This window comes from Eufriesea mexicana, unplaced genomic scaffold (genome assembly GCF_001483705.2).
Source record: "Eufriesea mexicana isolate 0111107269 unplaced genomic scaffold, ASM148370v2 scaffold2234, whole genome shotgun sequence".
In the NCBI taxonomy this organism is placed as follows: domain Eukaryota; kingdom Metazoa; phylum Arthropoda; class Insecta; order Hymenoptera; family Apidae; genus Eufriesea; species Eufriesea mexicana.
Window position 1 is genome coordinate 320,247 of NW_016910327.1, and position 24,411 is coordinate 344,657.

The following is a 24,411-nucleotide window of genomic DNA, read 5'->3' on the forward strand; positions in this document are numbered from 1 at the left end:
GCTTCTTCATATCCTTGGTTATTAGAAACTTTAGCCCTAACTATAAACTACTGTGTATGATAGTCATAGTACAGTTAAAAGGTTGAACTTTGAATAACTTTTCATATTTTGCTCTAACAAAAAGAATTCCTTTTCTTCTTAGTTAATGTTCAGGTAATAGTGATACCAGAATAAGAATAAAATATTTTATTCGTGTAAATGTGGTGCATTATTATTATAATTTTTCAAAGAAAGAATTATAATTCTAAAACACTTCTTTCTCATTTGCTCAGGTCTATGCAAAACACGAGGAGAAGACAGAGAGCAAATCAGTATACAGGGAGTACAACCGTGAGTTCCTGTTACCTAAAGGAACTAATCCCGAGAGCATCAAGTCTTCGCTGAGCAAAGATGGCGTACTCACTGTCGAGGCTCCACTACCAGCAATCAATACGCGCGAGAAGCTCATCCCAATCTCACACCAGTAGACACCCAATCAACTGGACGAATACACGAGAAAATGATCCTTAAAACTCCCTCCGAAATTCCATCATTCGTGTGTCCGTCAGATCGCTCCCTTCCCATCCTTTCCATCAATTCCCGTAAGTCCATTTCTTTCTTCTCCTTTTTCTCCTGTTTAGCTTGTTTTCTTTTTTCTTTTTTCACTTTTTGTTTTTTCTCCACTCTTTTGCTGTGAATACCCGTTTCTCTTCTCCGCTGTTCAATTCACTTGAGTAACGCACTTTCTTTTTTAATTTGAATGGATTTTATGAATTTTTTTTTTTTATTTTGTAAGAAAATATTTTTTTTTCACTTCCTGATTGAAATGATCGTGATTTTACATCCAGTGTTCAAATTTTTACATAAAAGAAATATGTTAAATCATGACGAAGAAACGAGTACCAGCGGAAAAATTCGAGGTTCGCAGTGAAGCATGTTTACGAAACGCGTTCAACAAGCAAGCTCCCGCGTGAAAACTTGGGATTGTAGCTTTCCGGCTAAATTACTCGAGTCTCCGCAAGGTACAAGTTCAAAAAGAAAGTGTGTCAAACACATTTCTTCCTCCGAAAAAAGTAAAACAAAAAACATATTCATTCGAATAAACATTTCACAAGTACCAAAATGTTTAGCCCTCCCATAAATCTATAAATTATTTTTTATACTTTTTGAATAAAAATTCATAGTTATTATTCAGGGTGGTCAAGAGCAAAATTCTTGCGTTAAAAAATAGAACATAACCTAAAAGGGCTACATAAGAAACGATAATCAAATGTCGATGAAACAAAAAAAAAATTTCTTTATTGCTATAGAATATCACGGTTATGTTTGACGTCCATCAAACGTACCGCCTAACTTTGTATAAAAAAAATTACTGTATAAATGTTTGATATGCAGTGCTTCATTTTTCGTTCAGCTTTTTGCCGTTTTGATATACACACGTGTGTTTTTACGATTGTTATCAGCCGATGGTAACACTAACAGGCAGGGAATCGATTTATAAAATCTTTTCGAAGATTGTAGTTCATTATAATCAACGAAAGATACAAAAATATAATTCGACGCTTTGATATGACACTTACTTTTCAGAAGTAACACTTTTTTCTCGAATACACGCATTGCCTTTGAAAAAAGAAAAAATGAAGAACAAAAAGATTATAACTCTTGATAGGCTGAAAGGCACAAAGTAGGAAAAATGTTGTGAAACTTGTATAACGCGGAGTTTATTGACGAAAAAAAAAATTCGATACGCGATCACAATGCAAAACCGGAAGCGATCTTCTGTAAAACGATAACTTATGTATGTGTTAGTTTTTAGGTGTACTACATTAAAAGACTATAACACGAGGATGCTTAGAATATGTTAAGCATTGTAATGATTATTATAATTATAATTATTATTATTATTATTATTATTATTATTTATGAATATTTTACTATTATCGAGATACGTATGATGTTTAAAAGGTAATGCGAACAATGTGGAAGTTTAAATAAAAATAATCTTTAAAGATAATTACTTTGCCTTACCTCTTTGCCGTGTTTAAAATAGAACAATTTAGAATTACAGAAGTCTGGAATTAGAGTGCAATTAAAACATTTAAAGGCACTATTTTCCATCTCGAATTTTGAAATAAAAATGTGAGATATGATAATATCTAACTACAAATTAAGAGAAAACACGCTAACAAATTATCACAGTTTATTGATATCAAATTCTTTATTAACAAAATATTCTGTCTTCTTATATACATTTATAGATAATTTGTGTTAAACCATTATAAAATCGTTACATCAAACGCAATTACACCTCTCAAAATAACATCACCTTAAAAATTTGTACAACAAATAACAAACACTAATAATTTCCGTGACCGCGTCTATTCGAAGCTTCATATTTGCATCATTAACAACACAAGCGCGTTCAATCAAATAACAAATGATAATAATCATATTTTATACACATCTGCAAATGCTTAACATCAAGTAAAACTTTACTTTCCGTTTAAAATAATTTATTGTTTGTAAAAGCAGTGATTCTCAAAATGAATCTTTTTTACTTCTAACTTACAAATTATTTAGATTATTTCGCAAAGAATAAATAAAGTTTGAGAATCACCAAATTCATATAAATTTCATATAAATTATAAATAAATACACATCTCCAATCAATCCAATCTTCCTATTCCATAATCTCAGTTCGTATAAAAAATATATGACGGTAACATGCAATATACAATTTAAAAATAATTATGAATCTTGCTAATTTCATATTTACAGAGACAAGTGGCACGTTATCCTCAAACAGAGAGACTGATTATCTTCTTATTTATTCCTCACATTATTAAAATCCTTTATTTGGATTGAACAAAGACATCTAAGACTCGAAATCTAAGACTTAAACTATATGTTATTGTTTTGGTATACATTATACTGATTAGGATATCATTATGTCGAAAGGTGATAAAAAGCACCGACGCAGTAAGTTGACAATATCATATAAAAAGATTATAGTCGAGAGTCAAGCAAATCTTGAATATTCGCCATTTTAGATACAAATTTTATTTCATTGTACCAAGAAACCTTTCCGCGGAAGTCAATGAAATTTTAATTCTAAAAACAGTATTGCTTACCGCACATGGAAAAATAACAGACAATATATTTGACAATTTTTGTTTCATTAAAATTTAAACGCATCCGAAAAGGTTATTTTAATTTGCAAAAAGATTTGAGTCAACTGTATAAATTCATATGAAAGTAGTCTTTGCATAGAAAATCTATCATGAAATTACAATCTTTGTGATTCTATAAGCTCGGAATCTCTGCAGAAAACAAAGGTGCATCTGATGCAGTGAATGTAGGTGATTTCCCTTCTCTTGCAATACGCAAGGCTTGGTGAACAGAAACTGTGTCTAATTCCTTTTGATTAGGTTTTTCATTATCTAAACAAATATCTGCTGCTCTTTTTCCAAATGGTTCCAATACTTTCACTCTGTAATCGACTATTGTCGATACAGGATTGCCAGTCAATCTTAAATTTTCTAAACAAGGGAGGTGGCCAATATTTTTCACTTCTTCGATTTTCTCGATACGATTGCAACTCACGTCCAAACCCTCTAATGAATACAATTTCGAGAAACTCGACAACGATGTTAATTTGTTCTGAGACAAGTCGATGTACACGATATAACCGAGTTTCGTATGCAGATCATCAGGTAGTGTTGTGAAATTGTTCGACGCTAAATACAACTGGGACAATCTCGGTAATAAAGTGATGTTGGAAATCTCTGAGAGCAAATTATTATTTAACGTTAAGCATTCTATATGCGGTAAAAGTTTAATCGCTTCATCTATAGTCTCTATTCGGTTATCACTTAGATCTAGGTGTGTGACTTTAAACCAGACATGTGAATCATTTGCATTTTCAATACTTTTATGCACTTCTTCACACATTGCCATTTCAACAATGTTTCTGAGCTTCGTATTGTTCACTTTTAAATATTTCACAGTATCTCGAACATTACCCATGTGGTATATATTATCCATTGGATATCTATTGATGATTAACTCTTCTATATTCCTAAAACTTGATAGTTCAATTGACATTGAAGAGGAATAAATATTGCTAGTTCTATAAGGCTCTGAGCTCCCTTCAATGATGAGACCAGTTAAATGAGAATTAAAATCCAAAACATGATTGAATTGATATTTTTTGTCAACAGCTTCAAGTGGCGGACAAGGCTGTTTCAATCTTTCACTGATTGCATACAACTGGAAAAAAATAGTTATATTATCTTTAAATATATAGAACAAATGCAAAAATGTATATTTACATAATTAATAAATAATATATGATTTACTGATTGAAGACACATAATCACCTGTATTACATTAAACTTGTAGGTTTTGGATTTTTGTAACAAATTTTCACCTTCTATAAAAAATTTTAAAGCCATACTCTGTAGTAGGAAAAATATATCATATGTGTGCATATCCAGAAATACAGCCAATTCCCTAGGCATTGCTTTCTTTAAATAGCTATATACTTCATTTAGGTAGACCTCTAAGCTTAGTCTACGTTTTTCTACAAAAGCTTCACACTTATTACCGATAAGTTTCTTTGGTGGCAATATATCTTTTTTAACATAATTCTCTGAGACAAGTTTATCATGAAGCTCAGAAAATTCATTGTACCTATAGAAATGCAAAAAATATAATTGACATTAATTTTTTCACATTACATCATGTTAATTATTTAAGACATAATTTTAATATTTCTCAATGTATAAAAGCAATATGTGAATACATATGAATACACACATGAGAGTATGAAATAAGAGTTTATCATTAAAATTTATCACACAAGTTAATTTATATCACACTTTAGAACAAGCTGTAAGGTTTAAATAAGAATAAAGTAAACACATTTATCACCTTTTTGATAAATTCAGAAGGACACAGAAGTACAAATTTGTTCAATTTTCTATACCATGTAGGAAATACAAATCAAATACTACCACCGAATAATTTTTTCGATGAGAAACAATATAGCCATTAGAATTTAATACATAACCAAAATTCTTTTTAATTATGAAGAAAAAATAAGAAACTACGTCACGATACATGAATCAGAAACACTCACCTGTGTTTTACTGTCCATTTGATCGAAGCAATCCTAACCTCGATACAATAATAAGTGATACCGACGACAGTGACAGCTGAAGGTATCTTAATGTGCACATTTTCCTGGTTCAATAAAAGACACGCCATTCTTGCAAAACGTTTTGGCAATCGTTGAGTATAGACGTGACAAGAGTTGTCGCTGGCTGTCGATTGGACCAAGAGGTTATCCCGGATCGAGGCGAGAGCTGTCAATATCAACTGTTTTGTATCAGAGGGAGGGACGCCTCTTATCCGTTTGGTGCATCGTACTCTTCGTGAATCTACCGAGTTGCTTTTTTTACTGGTCCTTCGTTAAGAATACAAGAAGATTTTAATATACAAATGTTCATGATTCATAGTACATTTGGAGTAGAAAAACGTATACCGTGCTACCACCTTGCGATCAAATTAAATACTGACCTGAAACGGACCGTATGCTCTACTATTCTTTCTGACAGGGGTTCTCAGATTTTTTTATTTTTAAGCTGCTTTCATATTATAACATGTCTTGCATGACATTTGATAATACATATTGATTAAAATTTTCGCTTATTTGTTATCAAATATATTTTTTCTAGCATTTATCTTATTGGATATAATGGAATATTTTTAGTTATCTTTTATATACATTATGTAAACATTTAATAGATTATAAATATCGTATTATCAACAAAATGCTATTTCTACTATAATAATACGAAAAAGAACATGTACATAATTTATTATGTAAAATTTTAAATAACGCTTACGATGTTAAATATTACAATGCAATATTAAAGGTTCGAATAATATTACATTAATCACAGTATATTATATGCTTGATGATTTATAGTGCTATAGATAATTAGTCATGTTCTTGATAACGAAGATCGAGTTAAATATTTACTTTCATTATCGCTGTTAAAATAACGCATTCTTTTTATTCTCAATAACCTTCTAAAAGTGTATAAAATTAAATTTATAGCAAAAAAATAGTTAACATATCAAAAAAGTTATTACATTAATTATTAATTAATAAATTGGACATTTATGTACATATGGTTTATTCATATAACATTAATTCATGACACGATTTTTAAAGATTCATAGATTTAAAAGATCGCCTTGTTACCTCGTAGTGACAGGTCGTGTTGCTATCAAATGGACGAACGCGCCCATTCACGGTGGTTCTCATTGGTGACAACCTGTTGCTGCAATGGCGTAATCAGAATTTCGTCGACACGGCTTGTGATCAATGTCCATGTCCACCATTAGCATTCTAATAGAACGCATCCTTTTTCCAATGAATCACGCTATTGACTTTCAATGGGACTTCTGTAATAGAATATTCGAGTCATTTTCCTGCCTATTGCATACATTAAGACAAGAAATAAATCGGATTGAATTTCGATACACAAATTTTCTCTCGTTCCTATATTTAGTTAACATATATTTCCCACTTGACGTATTTTAGTGATGTGATAAAATAAAATGTTATTCACCGAAATTCATTTTATATTCGAGCATTATATGTCAGGCATTACTAACTTAATAACTATGTTTTGCGTACTGTATATGTAGCATGAAATTTGTATAGAGTTATCATTATCTATTCAGGAAAGTATTTACGTATTATCATATGTAACACTAAACTACATAAATCGATGAAGATGAAGAACAAAGAACAAAACCAAAGATAAAATATTTTTATATTATTAATTTAAATATTTATTTTTACATTAAATTGTCTTTATAATATAGGGATAAAATATTTGAAAAAATATTCTAGATATATGTTAAATACATTAATATATTCTTATTTCGATAATATAGTCACGTAGGAAAGAATCCCACACATCTGCAAAAGAACCGAATAAAACTATTAATAGCTGCGTCAGCTGTTGCTTCACGATCTTCGAATACCATGAATCGAGCACGTAACTACTAATCACCATCCAATATCGATTCTCCAACACTCCTGTATCCTCTTAAGAAGTTCTCCGAAGTAGTTTTGGATTCTAAAAATAGACAACACTTTTTGCAAAGTGGTATTACTACCAAGCATTTCTGCGTTTACTCCGTCGACTTAAATTGGAAATTTACTTAAATAGTATCTATACTAATATAACCTACTTTTCTGTAACGTTTAGTCTGTACGTTTTATACTCCATCTTTTCTATACTCTATCTTTTCTGTACGTTTATATATTCCACATTTAGTAAAAAAATAATCAGCAGAAATTGTCATCGTTGACCGAAGTTCTTGTTAAATTTGTTTATACGTATATCTTTTAGGTTAATGTTGAATCAAGTTTGCTCTTCTCAGTTAATCTTGTTCTGAATTATATCCCATGCAATGTAAAGCATATACGCGGCACTGTGTCTTCAGAGGACGTTTACAGAGGGGATCTGAAAGGAATACCTGTGAGAACTAAGATAGAGTAAGCGAAACGGTATAAATCGCATAAAGCGACTGACGCGACAGGGAATTTTCTTTCCGGTAAGATATCGGCGTGTTTACGCCACTGCAAATCGGTGGATGCTGCGTCAGGAGCAATGGCGGCACTGGCTTACCTGGCCAGTACCTATCCTCCTCCCCTCCTGTTCGTACCGTCGTCACGTTCCTCAGGGCAACCCAACGAACCTGTTGCCCGTTCTCATCCAGTGTCGTGTCGCTTTCACGACGATCGTGCGCGGTTCATTGCGGTTGTTCTTCTACTTTGAAAGCTGACCGCTACAACGAATTCGTCTACGAAATTTTGAAGGATTCGTTTCGTGTCTTACGATCTTCACTGAACGTTATCTTCCCGGAGGAGTTTCTTCTTTCTTTCCCAGCTGGTGCACACAATTTTACCGCGTCTCATCAATCGATTCGGTGACCATGTATGATGACTTGTGAACGCCATGAGTGAAATTATCCAAGCGTTATGTTTTCATCGGACGATCCAGTAACTGATACGATTGGCAGTTCGTCGTGGCGCGCGTGCCTTGCGTGAAGTTTGGGAAACTTCTTTTATGTGCATCATGATCGGTAAACTAAGTACTTCGAAGATGACGATTCTCCGCGAACGGAATTATCGACTGGTTTCCTTGAGAATGGATGAGAGTGTACGCGGACTAAAGGAGACTTTAAGGATTGCACTGTAATACCAGCCTCGATGCCACCGTGGAAAGCGATTTCCTTGTCTTACATTGGCGTCTCTCTTTACCTGATGTCAGTGATGATTTACGAGCGCTGTCAGTGAAATTTTTAGATGGATGCAGTGATCGATAGAAAGGAACGTTTCATGATTTGATCGCTTGCGAATCCAAGTTTGGTATGGAACAAAATTTAAATCTCTTCGATTGTGAAATGTCAGTCAAAACTTTTACACTTTGAAGGATTATTGTGTTCCGTTAATTAAAACGAAACGTTACGTATAAAAGTTTCCAAGGGATGCATACTGTCTATTAAATATGATAAATTTTCGATAATGACTTATATTTCAAGTGTTCAGTTTCAATGGGTGTGTTTACATATCATGATTGGTATTTTCGTGGGAAACTACAAAGTGATATCAATTAAAATTTATTCTTCCTTCTGTATTTGAGAAATCGATATTTTCATGTCGATAAATTAGATATGCTTTTTAAAATATTTATATTCAATCATGTAAAGCATAAACTTTGAATTTTCTATTGTAATATCTTATTTACGATTTTCTATTTCGTTCGAACGATGTAATATTGAATGTAATCGATAATATTGATCGATTTATTAATGAAAACGCGTCTTAAAAGAAAATATCTTTCCACAATAGTCGAGTGATATTCGGCAGGTTTGCATGTCTTACCAAAAGAGTGCATTTGTGCACGCGTGAAGTGCAGTGAAATAAAATACTGAGTGAATTGCGCCGATTGTCTTTGGGCATCCATTATTGTACATTTCGGCCTACGTATTGGAAATTTAAAACACGGTAAGTTTGCATATACAAATTAACAATAATGTGTGTGGTTTAATCAGAATAGAAATTAAAAATTAAATAAACTTTTGAAATATTTAAAAATGTAAAAGTAATTAATCATAAATATACAAGATAATGAATTCTAATTTATTTTCAATTTTTCGAAGGTGAAGTTTCGTACATTTATAACTTGTGTTTATCCACCGAGTTAACTCTGTTGATTATATAACCAACGTTATTTCGTTCTCTATGTTATAATTATCGATAAGTACTCCGTTGATATATATATATATAGCTGTCGTTAAATGTGTCAGTTAATCACTAAAAAGATAAATGATAATATGAAATATAACCGGGATGCAATACTTTTATTCTTATATTTTTTCCTACATATATATCATTGAAAACTATTCCATTTTCTCAATTTCTTTATTTTATTTCCTTGGATAAATATTTTCCTCATTCTACTAATCTCATTCGTTTCTTCGTTCATAACCTAACCTTCATGTTTTAACACGTAACGTCATAAATGATAATCGTTCGATCGATGCATATTGATTTGTCAGTTCGTAAATTTCTGAAAAATGAGCGAAACGTTTTGAAACACGTTGAAAGTATCGTGATTCAAAGGAAATCAACGCATGACAAAATATCGAGATATTTAGCAAAGCGTGCGACGGCCTCGTGACTCATAACCTCGAGAGAACGACTCTTGGGCAGGTAGGCATTTCAGTGGTGGGCGTACTCTCGAATTCTTGTCGTGTCGTTAGCACTCAAGCGTACTAAGGAAACCATTATTTGATCATTGATTGTAAAAAGAAAAAGCTTTTTTAGACACATTATTCGAGATTGATATATTTTGTCAGGAATACAAAAGTGGCTTCATTTGCACATATTACAAATAATTCTGTTAATGAAATAGCATCAAAAATTTATATTTTTTAAAATAAATTTTGAACGAATATTTGTAACTTTTTAATATTAACTATCCTTAGTCTTAATAAAATTTATTACAATTGTTGACACTTGATTAACTTTCGAATAACAAATTTTTAGGAGTTAATGCGTTCCTCGCGTATATCTGCATTCAAATCTCCCGCAATTTTTCCCAACCTCTTCGATCAATTGGTCTCATACAAATCCCAAATCTTTTTACATCAAAGCAAAAAGGGAAAGGGTAGTTCTTTATTTACAAATTGAATCACTCGATTACTTTGGCACTAAAATTTACCAAAGTTGAGCAAGTAGAATTAATCTCTTTGGTTTGTATGCACGTGTATATAAACGTATATGAGGTGTGTTTGTGAAAAATAACAACAGTACATTTCTCAGTAGGGGCGAGTTTCTGACTACGCGCGTACACACACGGAGAAAACGGTGGGAGCGGATAACGAACAGGAGGACGAATGCGGAGGATGCTGGCTGCCGTGAAGCCGTTCGTCCAGGCAGAAGCTGAGACCGCAAGTAGAGGTGAGTGGCCGCTCTCTTCTCCTTGGAATGTTGCGTCGCCTCTCACGTCTTCTTACCGAAGAATGGACTTTATCGCTTTTGTACGAACTACTGGGGACCAGTTCCGATCACCACTGATAAATTCGTGGTTGTACAGACGTCATTAGGTTTCCGTTCTTTGACCAATTTTTTTTTCTTCCTCCTTCTTTGTCTTCTGTGGCTATTTTCAGATAGTGCCGTATCGGTATCATAAGGTTTCCTGAAACATTTTGGCGCAACAGTTAATTGATTCACGAGAGGAATTTAGGTCAAATTAATTCGCTTTCGAGGAAGGCATTTTATTAACATTCTTCCGACGGTCTATACCACGAGGATCGTAAATTAATTTTCAAGTTTGATCAAATCCCAATTAATTTTGAAGTGTATAGCGACTATCTGAAAAAGAGTGACACGTAACTCCAAGCTTTGGGTCGTAAAGTATTTATAAAGATGAGATTATCGTAACTAATTTTCAGGCTAATCATATGTAGCAAATAACGAGAATTCTGTGCATAAGTAACGCGTAATAAGATTATATAAACATAATGAAATACAATATGATAAATTTACTTGAGGAAATGAATCTTTCGTTATGCCAAGTGAAGATACAGTTTTTATAATTGAGATTGTGAATAATAAATATTTGAGAGTTTGAAACTAAACAAACAGCATAAGTAACAGTAACTAGAGTGTGAAATAAAAAATTGTCTAGATCAAAGTAGGTATCTCCTAACAATTTTATAGCAGTTCTTACCAAAGCACAATGTAGGAATTTTCTTTATTTCTTCCAAGCTCGATGAAAAACGAAAATTGCATAACGAGCCTTAAGTTACATCGTGGAACAGACCTCTCTGTCTACGTATTCGTTGCAGCTGTAGTTTACGCTTGGAAATTTTTCTTCTTTGCCACGGGGAGAGATTTCGTTTCGAGAGTCTCTTTCTTCAAAGGGGTTCGAAGAAACGCGCTTCTTGTCACTTATCCTACATTCTTCTACGAAACAGAGATCGCAGGAATGATAAACTACGAACAGAAGTTGATGAATAAGAACTCGGTTGAGCTGACTTTGAATCGTGTCAGTTGCAAGAGAATACGAGGCTCGTCGTAAAAAGAACGTAACAGTTTCTTCTTCCAAAATAATTTATTAGCGTTGAACGTTTCTGTGAAATTAGAACAATTCCTTATTACGAAAAGGTATCAGTGAAATCCAATGCAAATAGTATATTTATAAATGTATTCATAAAATTTTGCAATTATGGAGAAAACATATTGCAAATATTTTTTGAAACATTTGTTACATAATGAACAAGTAATGTTTAGTCTACTCACAATAATAACTTCGGTCTTTTTTTAAAATCTTTAATCTGTAAATTATTATTCTTAAAAAATTATTCCTTACTCCTTATATGTTATAGCATAGCTACGCAAAATCATAAAAATTAAATTTTAATCCTTGTAATTTCTACTCAGGGTTATTAATCGAAGCTTGAAGTTTTTAAAAATTTTCATTGGAGAAACATTGTTGCATTTGAATACTCGTGCGTTTTGCGTGGTTACTGCTTATCCCTTAAAGAATGCAGAAAATATAAACAAAAAATTTCGTTTCATTGTTGCATTAAAAATAGTATTTATGTGATATTACTGCATTTTTGCTAAAAATAAGATAGATATAATCTTTTTAATGTTTTACGCATCAGACCTTTATTTTGCATTCATACCTTTCTCCATAGCATACACTTGCTATAAACTTCGTTCACATTCACCTAAAGTCACATTTGCTATATTGCGAACTGCGTGCATGGATTCAGGGTCATTTGTCGAATAAACGCATGGTACGCGGACACTGACAAGCAGTTTGCTGAATGTATCATCTTGTCGGTAACACGTATTCAAAGTTGTTCCTGCAAGTTGTTTCCAGTTAAGTAACTTTAACAAGAAAAGAATACAAATAATTTCCATTAAAAAGATTATCACAGAAATTCCAATAAGAATCTCGTAATGTCACCATATTGAATCCTGATTTGCTTAAAAAGATTAATAATCGATTATTAAATCAAGTTCGTTTCAATTAGTGGCAGTACAAAGTTGACACAATTAACGTCCAGGTTAGCAACCGGCTTAATACGTATATATATGTACCAAACTTCACTCTACCCGCTGCCAACTTCGACTTTCAATATATCGCATAACCAGAATCTTTATTTAAGGTAGATTATCAGACATCTAGCGCGAGATGATGTAAGGAATCATCATTTCTCTTTATCGACAATCTGTTTTATCGTCATCTCATGGCTAGTTCATCTCTTCGCATCAAATCCCTCAGAGCAATTCTTTTTAATACTCGGTCGATTGAATTAACTTCCATCGATCGTTTCCGATTTTATCGACGAGATCCTCGAGTGGGTTTAACGGGACAGCTTGTTGTAGACAATCAGGCGAGAGTTGGTTTCAGCGGCTGCGTATTCTTATCGGTGTCCGGCGTGTCCGTGTCGATGGCGTGCCACGTAATCGCCTTTCGCGGCTGACCGCACCAAGGCGATAATGTGCTTCGACAGGGCAGCATGGCAATTTTTCTATAGAGCGCGTTACGACGTGTTGCAATTCAAATTAGAGGCGAAGCGCTCGAACAGTGCCGCGCACCGATTACGCGGTAGATATGAGAAGCACAAGAGGTGTGGTGTTCATAAAGCAGAGCTGACATTCGAGGTGACGAATTGCATGATTGAAGAACATCACACGCGAGAGATGACCGACGGATGGTATGGGATGCGAGTTTACAGAGCTTTTAGGTTAGCCAAGTTCGGCGGTAGAAATATTAGGCTAATATAAAAGGAAACGGAGATAGTTTCGTCGGTAACCAACGAGATGTAGTTGCACCGGTTGATGGTGCAATGGTGCGGATATTTGAATCATGAATGAAATAGTGAAATCTTAATTTTATGAATTTAGGTGAAACGTGTTTTCCTGAAGATTTATCAGATGAATTATGCATGCACATGGAGATTAAGTACTTGAATCTCGATTATGTAAATTCTCCTTGCGCGTGAAAGGAATTACATACGCGATCAGCCAAGTAATTATCCTGTAACGTTTGACAGGTGTGTATTTATGATTAGAAAAGGGAGTACGAGGGTATGAGTACATAGAGTTCAGTTTTACCGATCTTGTTTTTCATTTATTTTTTAACATGATTATACAAATACATAATTCGTTTCGTAATTGTGATGTAACATTCTAAAATAGAAGATTTAAATCCTGTTTATAAATCCGGTTTAATAAATGAATCATAAATTAAATCTACATAACCTATTGAATACGTTTGTATAATACACACATTCTTTTCCCCGTTCCTTTCGATAGCACATATATCGTCCCCCATTCCCCCACAATCGACTCCATCATCATCTCCCCTCCACCTTCCCCCAACCGACCCACTTGCTTGGCTCATCCTCCATTCCTCCGCGCAAACTTTCCCCCGCCCGAAAAAATCGGACGATTCCCACGATCGCGCGCATAGTTTGGCCCGGAACAAGAGGAAGAGCCAAACTCTCTCTCTCCGGATCTCTTCTTCCGCCACGGGGGTGCGCGTCGACAATGCAGCCTCCGCAAATTCAACGCGTTCATAGCCAGACAACTCACCGTCTCGTTTCGCTTTGATCTCGCGACCGAGCCGCATTCCTCTTCCCTCTGCCTCGCTCTACGCGCCTGCGCGTTTCCCAATCTCCTCGAGCTATCCACGCGTATATATACCTGCGCGTGGCTCAGATATCCTATGACTAAAATGGGAGGGAAATCGCAGGCAAGTTTGCACCTCGTTACACTTCTATGGGTTCGTCTTCGCCTCTTTAGATGCGCGTTGATTTATCGGTATAGTCAAAATGATTGGTGCGTTTTTCTACGAGTTTTTAAAATTGATGTTACATAGTATATTAGTTTATATAGAGTTTATGTAAGTGTAATATACTGGGTCTATCAGTTTCGATTCTAATTTATATTTTCGTGAGGTTATAAGGCTCCTTGGTAATCTTTAGTAACTTTGGTAATTTCCAATCAATTGCATGCTGTTATTTACTTTGAGTTAGACTATTAGACTATTATTATTACTACTATTATTATTTAAGTTAGACATATGATTCCAGTACATTTTTTTTTTAAATAACGATAAATATTTTATTAAGAATATTCAATGTTTTTGAGACGATTTATTTAATATTTCCTATTAAGCATTTTTTATACTCGGAGATCTCTTTATATGGATTTGAAATGAGGTTAGGTTTAGAGATTGTGATTTCTTGTAGTCTTAAAATGGAATCTTGCGTTTGCAACGAGTAGACGTATATTTAGGTGCTATAACGTAGAAGTAAGGAATGATGGGAATAAATTTGAGTGGGTCCACACATAATACATAATTTATAAATCTGTATCTCTAAATTTGAACATCTTTATTTACTTAAAATTAAAATGATTTTTATCGAATTTCGAAATATCCCTAGACTTTATAGTATCAAACTCCCCGACAATAGGAAGCATTCGCACATCCCTTGTCGTAAAGTTACGTGACATTGCTAGCCTGACGAATAGTGATGTATTACCTCTGCTACAAATGGATGTAACAGAGTCACGTTGAGATGTTAATAGAAATTGCAAAAGACACAAAATTGCTTTTGATTGATTTTAATGCTCCTATCACATAGAGCCGTGTAAACGTCACGTGATTGAAATAATATCATAATGGCTGCAGTATTAATCTCCATTATTCAGAATCTACCTTGTCATCTCTTTTGTTTATACCAACCAAAGCAGCGCACAGTGTAAAATTTAAATTTAGATTTAATCAAACTACATCTTGCAATTTCCAATTTAATGATCTCATCGAGGAGAAAGGGAATAAAGATGGACCTCTAAATATCTATTAGAACTACTACGTGATAAAATTCATCATTGTCAGCACACAGATTCCTTTTCAAGCATGGAATACCATTAGATTGAAACACAGGATCCATAGATATCGAAATTGATGGCAAGACCGGAACTAGCGAGAATAGGATCTGTCAGGCCCTCTAGTGACGAGTAGCGCAGGTGTTACCGCGATGGGTATAGACGAGGTTCTCATACATTTCTATTTCCACATTTTTCCCGCAACGAGGTTCGCCGTTACAGTCATATCGATTCGTACCATTCGCTAAATTGGATGTTCCAACCCTTTCCACCAATTAACTGAATTAGCAAACCTTTTTCTTTTTCGCTTTATCGATTTCATCGAAGGTACTCGAAATTTGAGCGAAAAGTGAATTTTTCCCGCACTTTGCTAAGTGGATCACGATGACTAGGCACTGACGCAACGAATTTTCATTTATTAAAATGTAACTCATCACGTGGATTGCAAATTTAGATGATACTGATCAGGCCTGTAAAGAGGTCTGAAATACGAACATCAAATGTCAAAATTCGAGGTATATAAAATCTCTGGAAGAATATTTGTAGCTCTTAATCGGTCAATGCTCGAAATAAGACTCCTTGACATTTCAAAAGGGTGTGGATTCGAAGGCTGTTATAGACTGGATTAATTTTGGAAGCTGGAATTGGGAAAGCATCGATTCCTCCAGTGGACGATTTTAAAACGGACGAAAAGGTCAAAATAGCGGTAGCAAGGTGGAATATAAAATTTGTTGGAATTCCTGGTGAAAACAGGTAATAGGAGAATGTGTAATAACCTAAAGGTTAGTTTGGCGACTAGGAAACAGGTTTTGAACTGGTGTCCAACTTAATGCTTGGTTCATGATTCATCAAGACTACATGTGACTGTTGCTATATAGTGAGTGAAATGAGGGATCAGAAAGACAGTCACCTTTTAAAATTTAATTTATTACCTCCAATCATCTAAAAATCAAATTAACTACCTCAATAATTAATCAACAGAATGTGAAAAAAGACATAGACTAGTTTGGAGACATAGACTAGTCCAATAGGCTGTCTAAAATTCACGCAAGATTTGAATTTGGCGCCATTTGTGCGGTAAAGTGTTACCAATGAAGAAAAAATGATACTAAGTATACTTTATGTTGTATACTTTATGAATTAATAAAAAATGTGTAATTTTTAATGTGTTTTCTATCAGTATTACTTCTTGCGTGAATTTTAGGACACCCTCTATTCGACGAATGCTTACATTGTCGTATGTATTGCAGACAGCGCATGCTCTTCAAAAGTATACGTCTAAAGCTAGAGAGGTCTCGAGACGACCTAGGTTCATGGTGGCCACTTAACGGTCGAAGCTTGGGAAAATTCAGAACGTGTTTCTCAGATGAGTCGACAACCCAAACAACCGTTATAACCAAGGTCTCCATCAACCTGTAGTCGTCTCCTCAATAGTTAGCAGGTGCAATGTCAGCTGGGTCTGTGACGATCGAGTAGTCACCCTGACCAGAGTTAAGGCAAATAATATTTAAATAGAATTGAAGATTCAACAGATTGTAAAGGCAGACCACCTTATTATTATAAATTCAAAAGTAGTATTAAAGTTCTCATAAATTCGATTTAACACATAGCAACAAAAAATTGAATTTCTTTTACTTTATATCTAACTGTACGCTTCGAATATATTGCTCGATAATTCGAATTGTTGCTCCTCTCAATTTCCTCATAATATCCTATTCCAACAATAAGTATAGTGTAATAATGGCAAAATATAGGAATGAAAATCAGAAATACAGCGAAACATCGCCAATCTTCCAACGAGGAATTTTAAAGCGGAATTTTAATGGATTCTAAATGAAGTGTTGTATTCACAAGCAAGAATACACCTAATACCCGTCTATTTGCTACAGAGGCATGTCACGCTGAGGAAGTAAATCGAGCGAAATTTCATTCGCAGAATGTGAGGTTATGGAACACTGGAAAGAGAACTTACAATCGGATACTTCACGCTAGATCTTACACACCTCGGGTGAGTCATCACAAGCTCCATCTAACGTCAGCCAATCTTTCTCGCAGCCCCATTTAGCGACTGTTCCTTAAAATGAACATTCAAGACGGAACACATTGTATGCAATAAATTTCATTCGATGCCAATAAGAGCAAGGAGAAGAGTAAATGGAAGACGAAGAAGAAGTTAACTGCACGGAAACTTGTCTTTCATCGAAGATAAAAGCCCGACCCCGTGTTTCGCTACGAGCACGGCATGGAAATCCTCGCTGCACCGTGTTCCCTGCGAAACGTCCATTACTCTCGTTCATTCGTTCCATTCGCTTTCTCCTCGCCAGTGCGTTTATTCCGCTCGTGCTCACGCGCATACCTTCTGCGCCGCAGCGACGTTCTTGCGCTTCATTCGCTTTCCGACCGCAGTGTCGGCCGGTTCTCCAGCGTTCGTGCTAATACAGAAGAACGAATGGAGTTCGTTACGCGTCGCGACACGCTTGGTACGAAATCAACAGCCAATACAGAATACAGGGAACAGTAATACAGAAATAAAAGTATTCGAAGTCGAAACCAAGCCACGAAAAGTCAATATACAGGCAGGAAAAATAGAAAGAATCGGGTTTGAATGGAATATAATGAAGTTAATCAGTGTATGTTCGAGGATAACCGTGGAGCTTTGTGCGTCGCACAGCTTCTGACATTTATTTCACTGCGCATGCGCGCGTGGCAGTCGTGTCCTTTGAAACTTTCTATTGACTAACAGTTATTTGTCATCAGCATCTTTATCTTCTGACTTAAGATTGTACCAGCCTCGCTACAAATTAATAGCATTAAAAAATGGACAATTTACACTAATGAAATTCTGTAGAACGAATGGGTTTTTGAAATTAGTTTGTTAAATTAATATGGGTTTGAAGGTATATTAAAAGGCTGAAAGGCTCATTTACATGTATAATTACGTTCGTTTAATTTTTAGAAAATGTAGATGTATCTAACAATAAATGCTGGGTCCCTCGAATCGTAAATGTCCCCTTAATTGAGGATGGTATTTCTTGACAAAGTCCCTTTATGGTACCCATGAATTCTCTGCCTTCTCATCAGTGAATAGGATTGTAAAATAAAATGCACGGAGGACTTCTATGCACTTTCCCAGCGCAGGTACCGAAGATAGGCATGCTGATTGGTTTTCATTGAGCGCAAGTAATTACCATTCGGTATGTTATCTAGGGTATCGCAGACACCCTGATACGAGTGCTCATGGCGCGTTTCCATGGGGTTGGTTGACAGTATCTACTATCTAGGGCTGGAAAAAAGTCTCCAGAATAATACAACAATAACATTCTAACACATTTTATTGTTTCTGAGTAAGCCTTCATAAAATCTGTTTGGTATGTAATATAGTAAACTGTCGATATATGTATTGATATATGACTATATCGAAGTATATGTACCGCATAAAACCTTAACAATACCCGATACTATACCGAAATAAAAGAAAGCTATAAGACCTCTAACTAAAATCGATATTCTCATTGATTTCAGTTCTCCATAACTGCCATAGGAAACTATAGTTTTTTGAATCTCTTCCAACAGCCAGAATTGATATCGCAGTATATATTTTTTAATCCTTTAATCTCAAATACTCAAATAGATTAGAATAGAAGCCAACATTTTTCTTCAAATTTTACAATATTCAATTTCTTGTACGCTTTCAAAGTCATCGATTTTTTCATACAAATTTTGCTTTATTCAATGATTAAATTGGATGATCAAGACGTTTGGACGATTTGTGATTCTTCCAATATTTTTTTTAAATATCATAACATTTCATAAGAACATGGTGGTAATGGAATGCCTTTCTTGCAAGCTGCAGGCTGCGAATCACGGATTCCCTAGGCTGCAAGGGACCTTGGGTTGAAACCGTTCCAAGATCAGGATGTTGGAGATAGAAGTTAAACCGCATAGTCCGGTACTATAAGCAATATTGGTTTAAGTAAGATTAAATTTCGGTCCTGGCAAGCAGTACGCCTTTTCCTCGATAAATATAGCTTGGAAATTGAAATGGAATTATGGATCTTTTGCCACAAAAAGGTAAAGCCATATTTATTAATTCTTCATTAGAAATAAGACAAGTTTAAAAGAAAATTGTTTTCTCTTATTTTTACATAATTTATTCAGCCCCTTCACGAGCAAGAGCTTCGGCAGTCTTGAAACGATTCTCCGCTTAACTCACTAGCGCCACCACGGCTCATATCTCCGATAAACGTCTATCGTTGGTATCGTATACATCGTGGAATTATTTTCTCGTTTTACTGACATAATCTTAGAATTTTCTTCTTCCTACATGTGTCATATTGTTTGCTCAATTTTATTTTCGCTGTTTTTTCTCTTTTTTTGATATAATTTGCCAAAAAAGCACTTCTCTTTCCTAAAAAGAATATCAAGTAGTTTCTTAAGTTCCAACTTTGCTTTTCGAATTCGTCACGAATTTGAGAAAGTACTATTACTATCTATTAGCTTCTTTATTGTTCAACAATCTTAATTATTTATTTATTATTATATATTACCTGTGAAAAAAAGAGGAACAATAATTGGAGCAAGAATAACTGGAGGTTATAGGTTTTTAAAGTGAATTTTCTCATTAACACGACGTTTCTGTCGCAAATTTTTTCCCGATCCTGAATACGTGACAAATCGAATTCAGCGAAACGATCGGCTGGCAGTTAGAATGTCACAAAGTGTTACGTCTCCGACACACTGACAACGAAAGAGACCTCGTTTTGCAATCGCAGCAGATGCGGTCACTTTCACAAGTGCACTCGTTCCAAAGTCGATCACGGGCAAATGCCCGATGCAGTTTCTCTTCGATTTCCACAACAGTTAATCGTCCAAAATTTCGATGACAGTTAAAATTCACGACGAATAATTGAAATCGAATTTATATTCAAATATATAAAATAAATAGTATTTAAAATTATTTTTTTCCCTGATGATTATGCTATTTATTTCATTACTACTTATTTTAAAGGAGCAGAAGAATTTTAATTCTTCTTCGTATTTTTAGCGATTTTTGAGTTTCGATACATTTTGTATGGAGTTTTGTGATTTGAGAATTTCAAGTGTCGAATATATTTCGGTTTGGGTTAGGTTTCTAAAACTTTCCTTTGTTCATTCTTGCGTTTCTCTTTGAAGCACCCGGCTTTCTGTGATCAAGACACATCTCTGACTTGCAATTTTTCACTGAACACTTCAATTTATATCAGGTACTTACTCGAATTTCGAAAATATTTGTTAAGCAGTAACATTAGCTTTTACTAATACAATAATAAATATAGTAATAAAAATTCAACTAAAATCACAAACATTCGAAACCAAAATTAATTTTACATTTTGACTCTAAACTCACCCTCTTCACTCCCATTACCTACCAATCCACCAATCCCTCTAAAATTGCACACCTACACTCAAACCTCTCGTAACCCACCATAGACCAGGCAGTATTACAATTACAAAAATCTCAAATTTAATTTCCCAATTTTATTTCACCGCCCAAATTTCAACCCTTGAACCAACTTCCGAATCCAACCCCCGGAAGCATTCTCAAAATTTAAACATACATCCGCGCACGTATGCCGCGCACGAGCGTTTCGAGTAAATTCTCGTGCGAACATCCGGCCGTCTGGGCCAATATACTCGGCATACGAGAGCCCTGAATTATTTATTCGTGCATTCGAGATGCCAGGAAAATTGGGAGGGCATTTTCCTGGAAATTATATCGAGTCACGTAATCCCGATCCTTTTATACGGTCGATAAGAGAAACGGAAGGAACTGCTGGAGGATGAAAGGGGTGGTAAAGGTTGGGTCTCGTTTTCATAGTTACAGCGATGGCTAGGTTTGCTCGACTGTTAACAGTCTCGCGACGTGTTTTCACCGACGGTTAAATTGTACGCGTGACAAGCAGGGCTATAAAAGCGAGGAGGAACGAGAAGCCCACCCCTGTCCGGAAATTATTCCTTGCTGCTGCTCACCGCAAAGTACCCTTTTAGTATCTCTACTTTTTGTACTTTTTGTCTTTTCTTCCCTCCTCCTTTATACCTGCGAGCTTATTTTTTTAATGATTTCCCTGGCACGACTTGTAATAGTGTATTATTAATAGAGGTAAACTCAGGGGTGGTACTTTGGACTGTTTTTGGAGGTTAGTTTATATATGTATGGATACTGTTTGATCGGCAAGTATAAAGAACAAAAGATGTTATTTTATTCTAAAATGTATATTTATTAAAAGCCAAATGAGGCTAGGAGTAAAGTATAAACTAAAAAACTAGAACCACTCTCAAACCCTAGTATACTATATTTTATTTAAATTAGGAGAATATAACATTAAAAGAGCTTTTGAGCCGACAGAATTTTGGGCCTAGAAAATTTGTAAAATTGGCATGAAACCTTCTGCCAATTTTGCGATTTTGTATTAGGCGAACATAACATTAAAAGAGCTTTCGAGCTGACAGAATTTAGGGCCTACAAATTTCGCAGAGTTGGCATGAAACCTTCTGCCAGTTCTGCGATTTTGTATTAGGCGAACATAACATTAAAAGAGCTTTCGTGCCGACAGAATTTTGGGCCTAGAAAATTTGCAGAATTGGAATGAAACCTTCTGCCAATTTCGCGATTTTATATCAGGAGAACATGACGTGACAGGAGGTCTGTCGCCGAGGCAGTTCCAAGAAATGACGTCATTTCCAAGAATTCTCAGGCAATACTTTTGCCGCCTCGAAGAAAAGTTTCTGTTCGATTTCGTGATTTTGTATCAGGAGAACATGATGTGACAGGAGGTCGCTCACCGAAACATTTCTAAGAATTCTCGGACAATACTTTTGCCATCTAGACGAAAAATTTTCGGCCGATTTCGCGATTTTGTATCAGGCGAACATCACATGACAGGAGGTCTGGTCGCCGAGGCAGTTCCAAGAAATGACGTCATTTCCAAGAATTCTCGGACAATACTTTTGCCGCCTCGAAGAAAAGTTTCTGTTCGATTTCGTGATTTTGTATCAGGAGAACATGATGTGACAGGAGCTCGCTCACCGAAACATTTCTAAGAATTCTCGGACAATACTTTTGCCATCTAGACGAAAAATTTTCGGCCGATTTCGCGATTTTGTATCAGGCGAACATCACATGACAGGAGGTCTGTCGCCGAGGCAATTCCAAGAAATGACGTCATTTCCAAGAATTCTCGGACAATACTTTTGCCGCCTCGCCGTAAAATTTTCGGCCGATTTCGCGATTTTGTATCAGGCGAACATCACATGACAGGAGGTCTGTCGCCGAGGCAATTCCAAGAAATGACGTCATTTCCAAGAATTCTCGGGACAATACTTTTGCAGCACGGCGAGAAATTTTCAACCGATTTTGTCTCTTTGTATTAGGGTAACATAACATGATAGAAGATTGCTCGCCGACCTATTCCATGATTTTACATCATCTCTAACAATTCCCTGGACAATCCTTTTTCTACTTTGCAGTACATTTTAATAAATTTACTTACCTTATACTTACCTTATACTTACCTTGCTTACTTACCTTCCCTTACTTGGATTCCTTCCCTTACTTACAAGGAGTGTGCAAGTTCTTCGGGTCACCGATTTAGTTGAAACTTTGCAGCTTTGTAGATATCATCATGCAGTTTAAGAAAATATATCATTTTAGCCGCAACTACTCAATAGTTTTTAAGATATTTGCGATTAAAGTTTTATTACATCATAAATTAAATATTTATTTCAAATTTGTTTCAAGTTGTAGCGTAACTGGAACGATCGAAAATTGATATACTGGAGGACCGGGGTTCGATTCCTGTCCATAGGGTTTGATCATTTTTTTTAAATATATTTTTGGTTTTGTATTTATTTTTCGCCTATGAAAACATTGTAAATACACAATTATAAATAAAATTTCTTAATAAAAGAAATTATTTTTTACGCTTTCTTATGGTAGTATATATTTATTACAAAATAATAAGAATATTATGCAAGAAAAATACTTTTCTACAGCAATCTTATTTACTACAGAAAATACAAAACTATTGCTCGTGTAAGTATTAATTATTAAATTAAACATTGTATAAGAATGTTGCCTATAATTCCAACTTTGCTGTGCAGCTATAAATGTTCATAAATTAATTAGAAAAGCTTGGAAATTTATTAATTTTCTACTGCCGAATAAATAAAAATTTTGCCGCCTGCGATCAGCGCCATCTATGATTTTGGACTATATGCTCGGAAAAGTGATAGGAATATAGAATAGACAAGGAGGTCGTCGAAGAGCTGGTCACGTGGTAGACAAAGACATAGAGGGGATAGAAAAGGATAAAATGGCTCCGGCAATGAAAAATTATTAATTACTCAATTTCCGTAAACAATTTGTGAACTTTTATAATTTCATTGTAAAGCTGGAACTTCAGGCTGCATTCTTATATAATTTTCGTAAAGAATTTAGCTCTAAATTGTTAGTTATTAATTTTTGTTTGATTGCGTCTATGATTTCGTAACGACGGCCATCACGATCTTCCGTGAAAATATTTAATACTAAACGAAACTAGAATCAAAATGTGATCAAAAGTTATATGAGAAGATTCGCAAGAACATTGTTTTTATAACGAGTGCATAAAGTTTCATAAATTAATTGCGTAAAGGATAGTAATTAATGAAAAAACAATGGCGTCTTCGACAATCTTCGACAACAATTCAAACACTGCGCAGAACAATTATTAATAATTAATTAATTTATATGGAAAAATATATTGGAAAGTTCTTAAAGGATTTGCCTTTACGATGCAGTTATAAAAGTTCATAAATTATTCACGGATATTGAGTAATTAGTGAATTTTCCATTGCCGATTTGATTTATTAAAATATATTCGGAGCACATAACCAGAGTTAGTAAACTG

At 34.8% G+C, this 24,411-nt stretch overlaps 2 protein-coding genes across 4 annotated transcripts in view; one reads left to right on the top strand and one right to left on the bottom strand.

Annotated features, from left to right (window-relative positions):
• Window positions 1-1,297, top strand: part of LOC108549876 (heat shock protein beta-1) — a 46,449-nt gene extending 45,152 nt beyond the window's left edge. For all 3 annotated transcript variants that reach the window (XM_017903444.1, XM_017903445.1, XM_017903446.1), the window contains one exon: window positions 273-1,297. In XM_017903444.1, the coding sequence (XP_017758933.1) occupies window positions 273-467 (195 nt within the window). In that variant the 3' untranslated portion in view covers window positions 468-1,297. The remainder of the gene's footprint in view (window positions 1-272) is intronic.
• A 1,985-nt stretch (window positions 1,298-3,282) lies between these two features.
• LOC108549867 (nischarin) lies at window positions 3,283-5,535 on the bottom strand. The gene is made up of 3 exons (XM_017903437.1): window positions 5,120-5,535; window positions 4,359-4,671; window positions 3,283-4,248 (listed from the first exon to the last, which is right to left on the bottom strand). The coding sequence occupies exons 1-3, from the start codon at window positions 5,245-5,247 to the stop codon at window positions 3,283-3,285; spliced, it is 1,407 nt and encodes a 468-aa protein (XP_017758926.1). The 5' UTR covers window positions 5,248-5,535.
• Between the last annotated feature and the right edge of the window lie 18,876 nt (window positions 5,536-24,411).

Excerpts from the sequence above, each read along its gene's own strand:
- LOC108549867 (XM_017903437.1), bottom strand. The coding sequence starts at position 5,247 with ATGGCGTGTCTTTTATTGAACCAGGAAAATGTGCACATTAAGATACCT. Across the intron at positions 4,672-5,119 it reads AAATGGACAGTAAAACACAG|GTACAATGAATTTTCTGAGC; the intron begins GTGAGTGTTTCT and ends GCATTTCTATAG. Across the intron at positions 4,249-4,358 it reads ACAAGTTTAATGTAATACAG|TTGTATGCAATCAGTGAAAG; the intron begins GTGATTATGTGT and ends ATTTTTTTCCAG.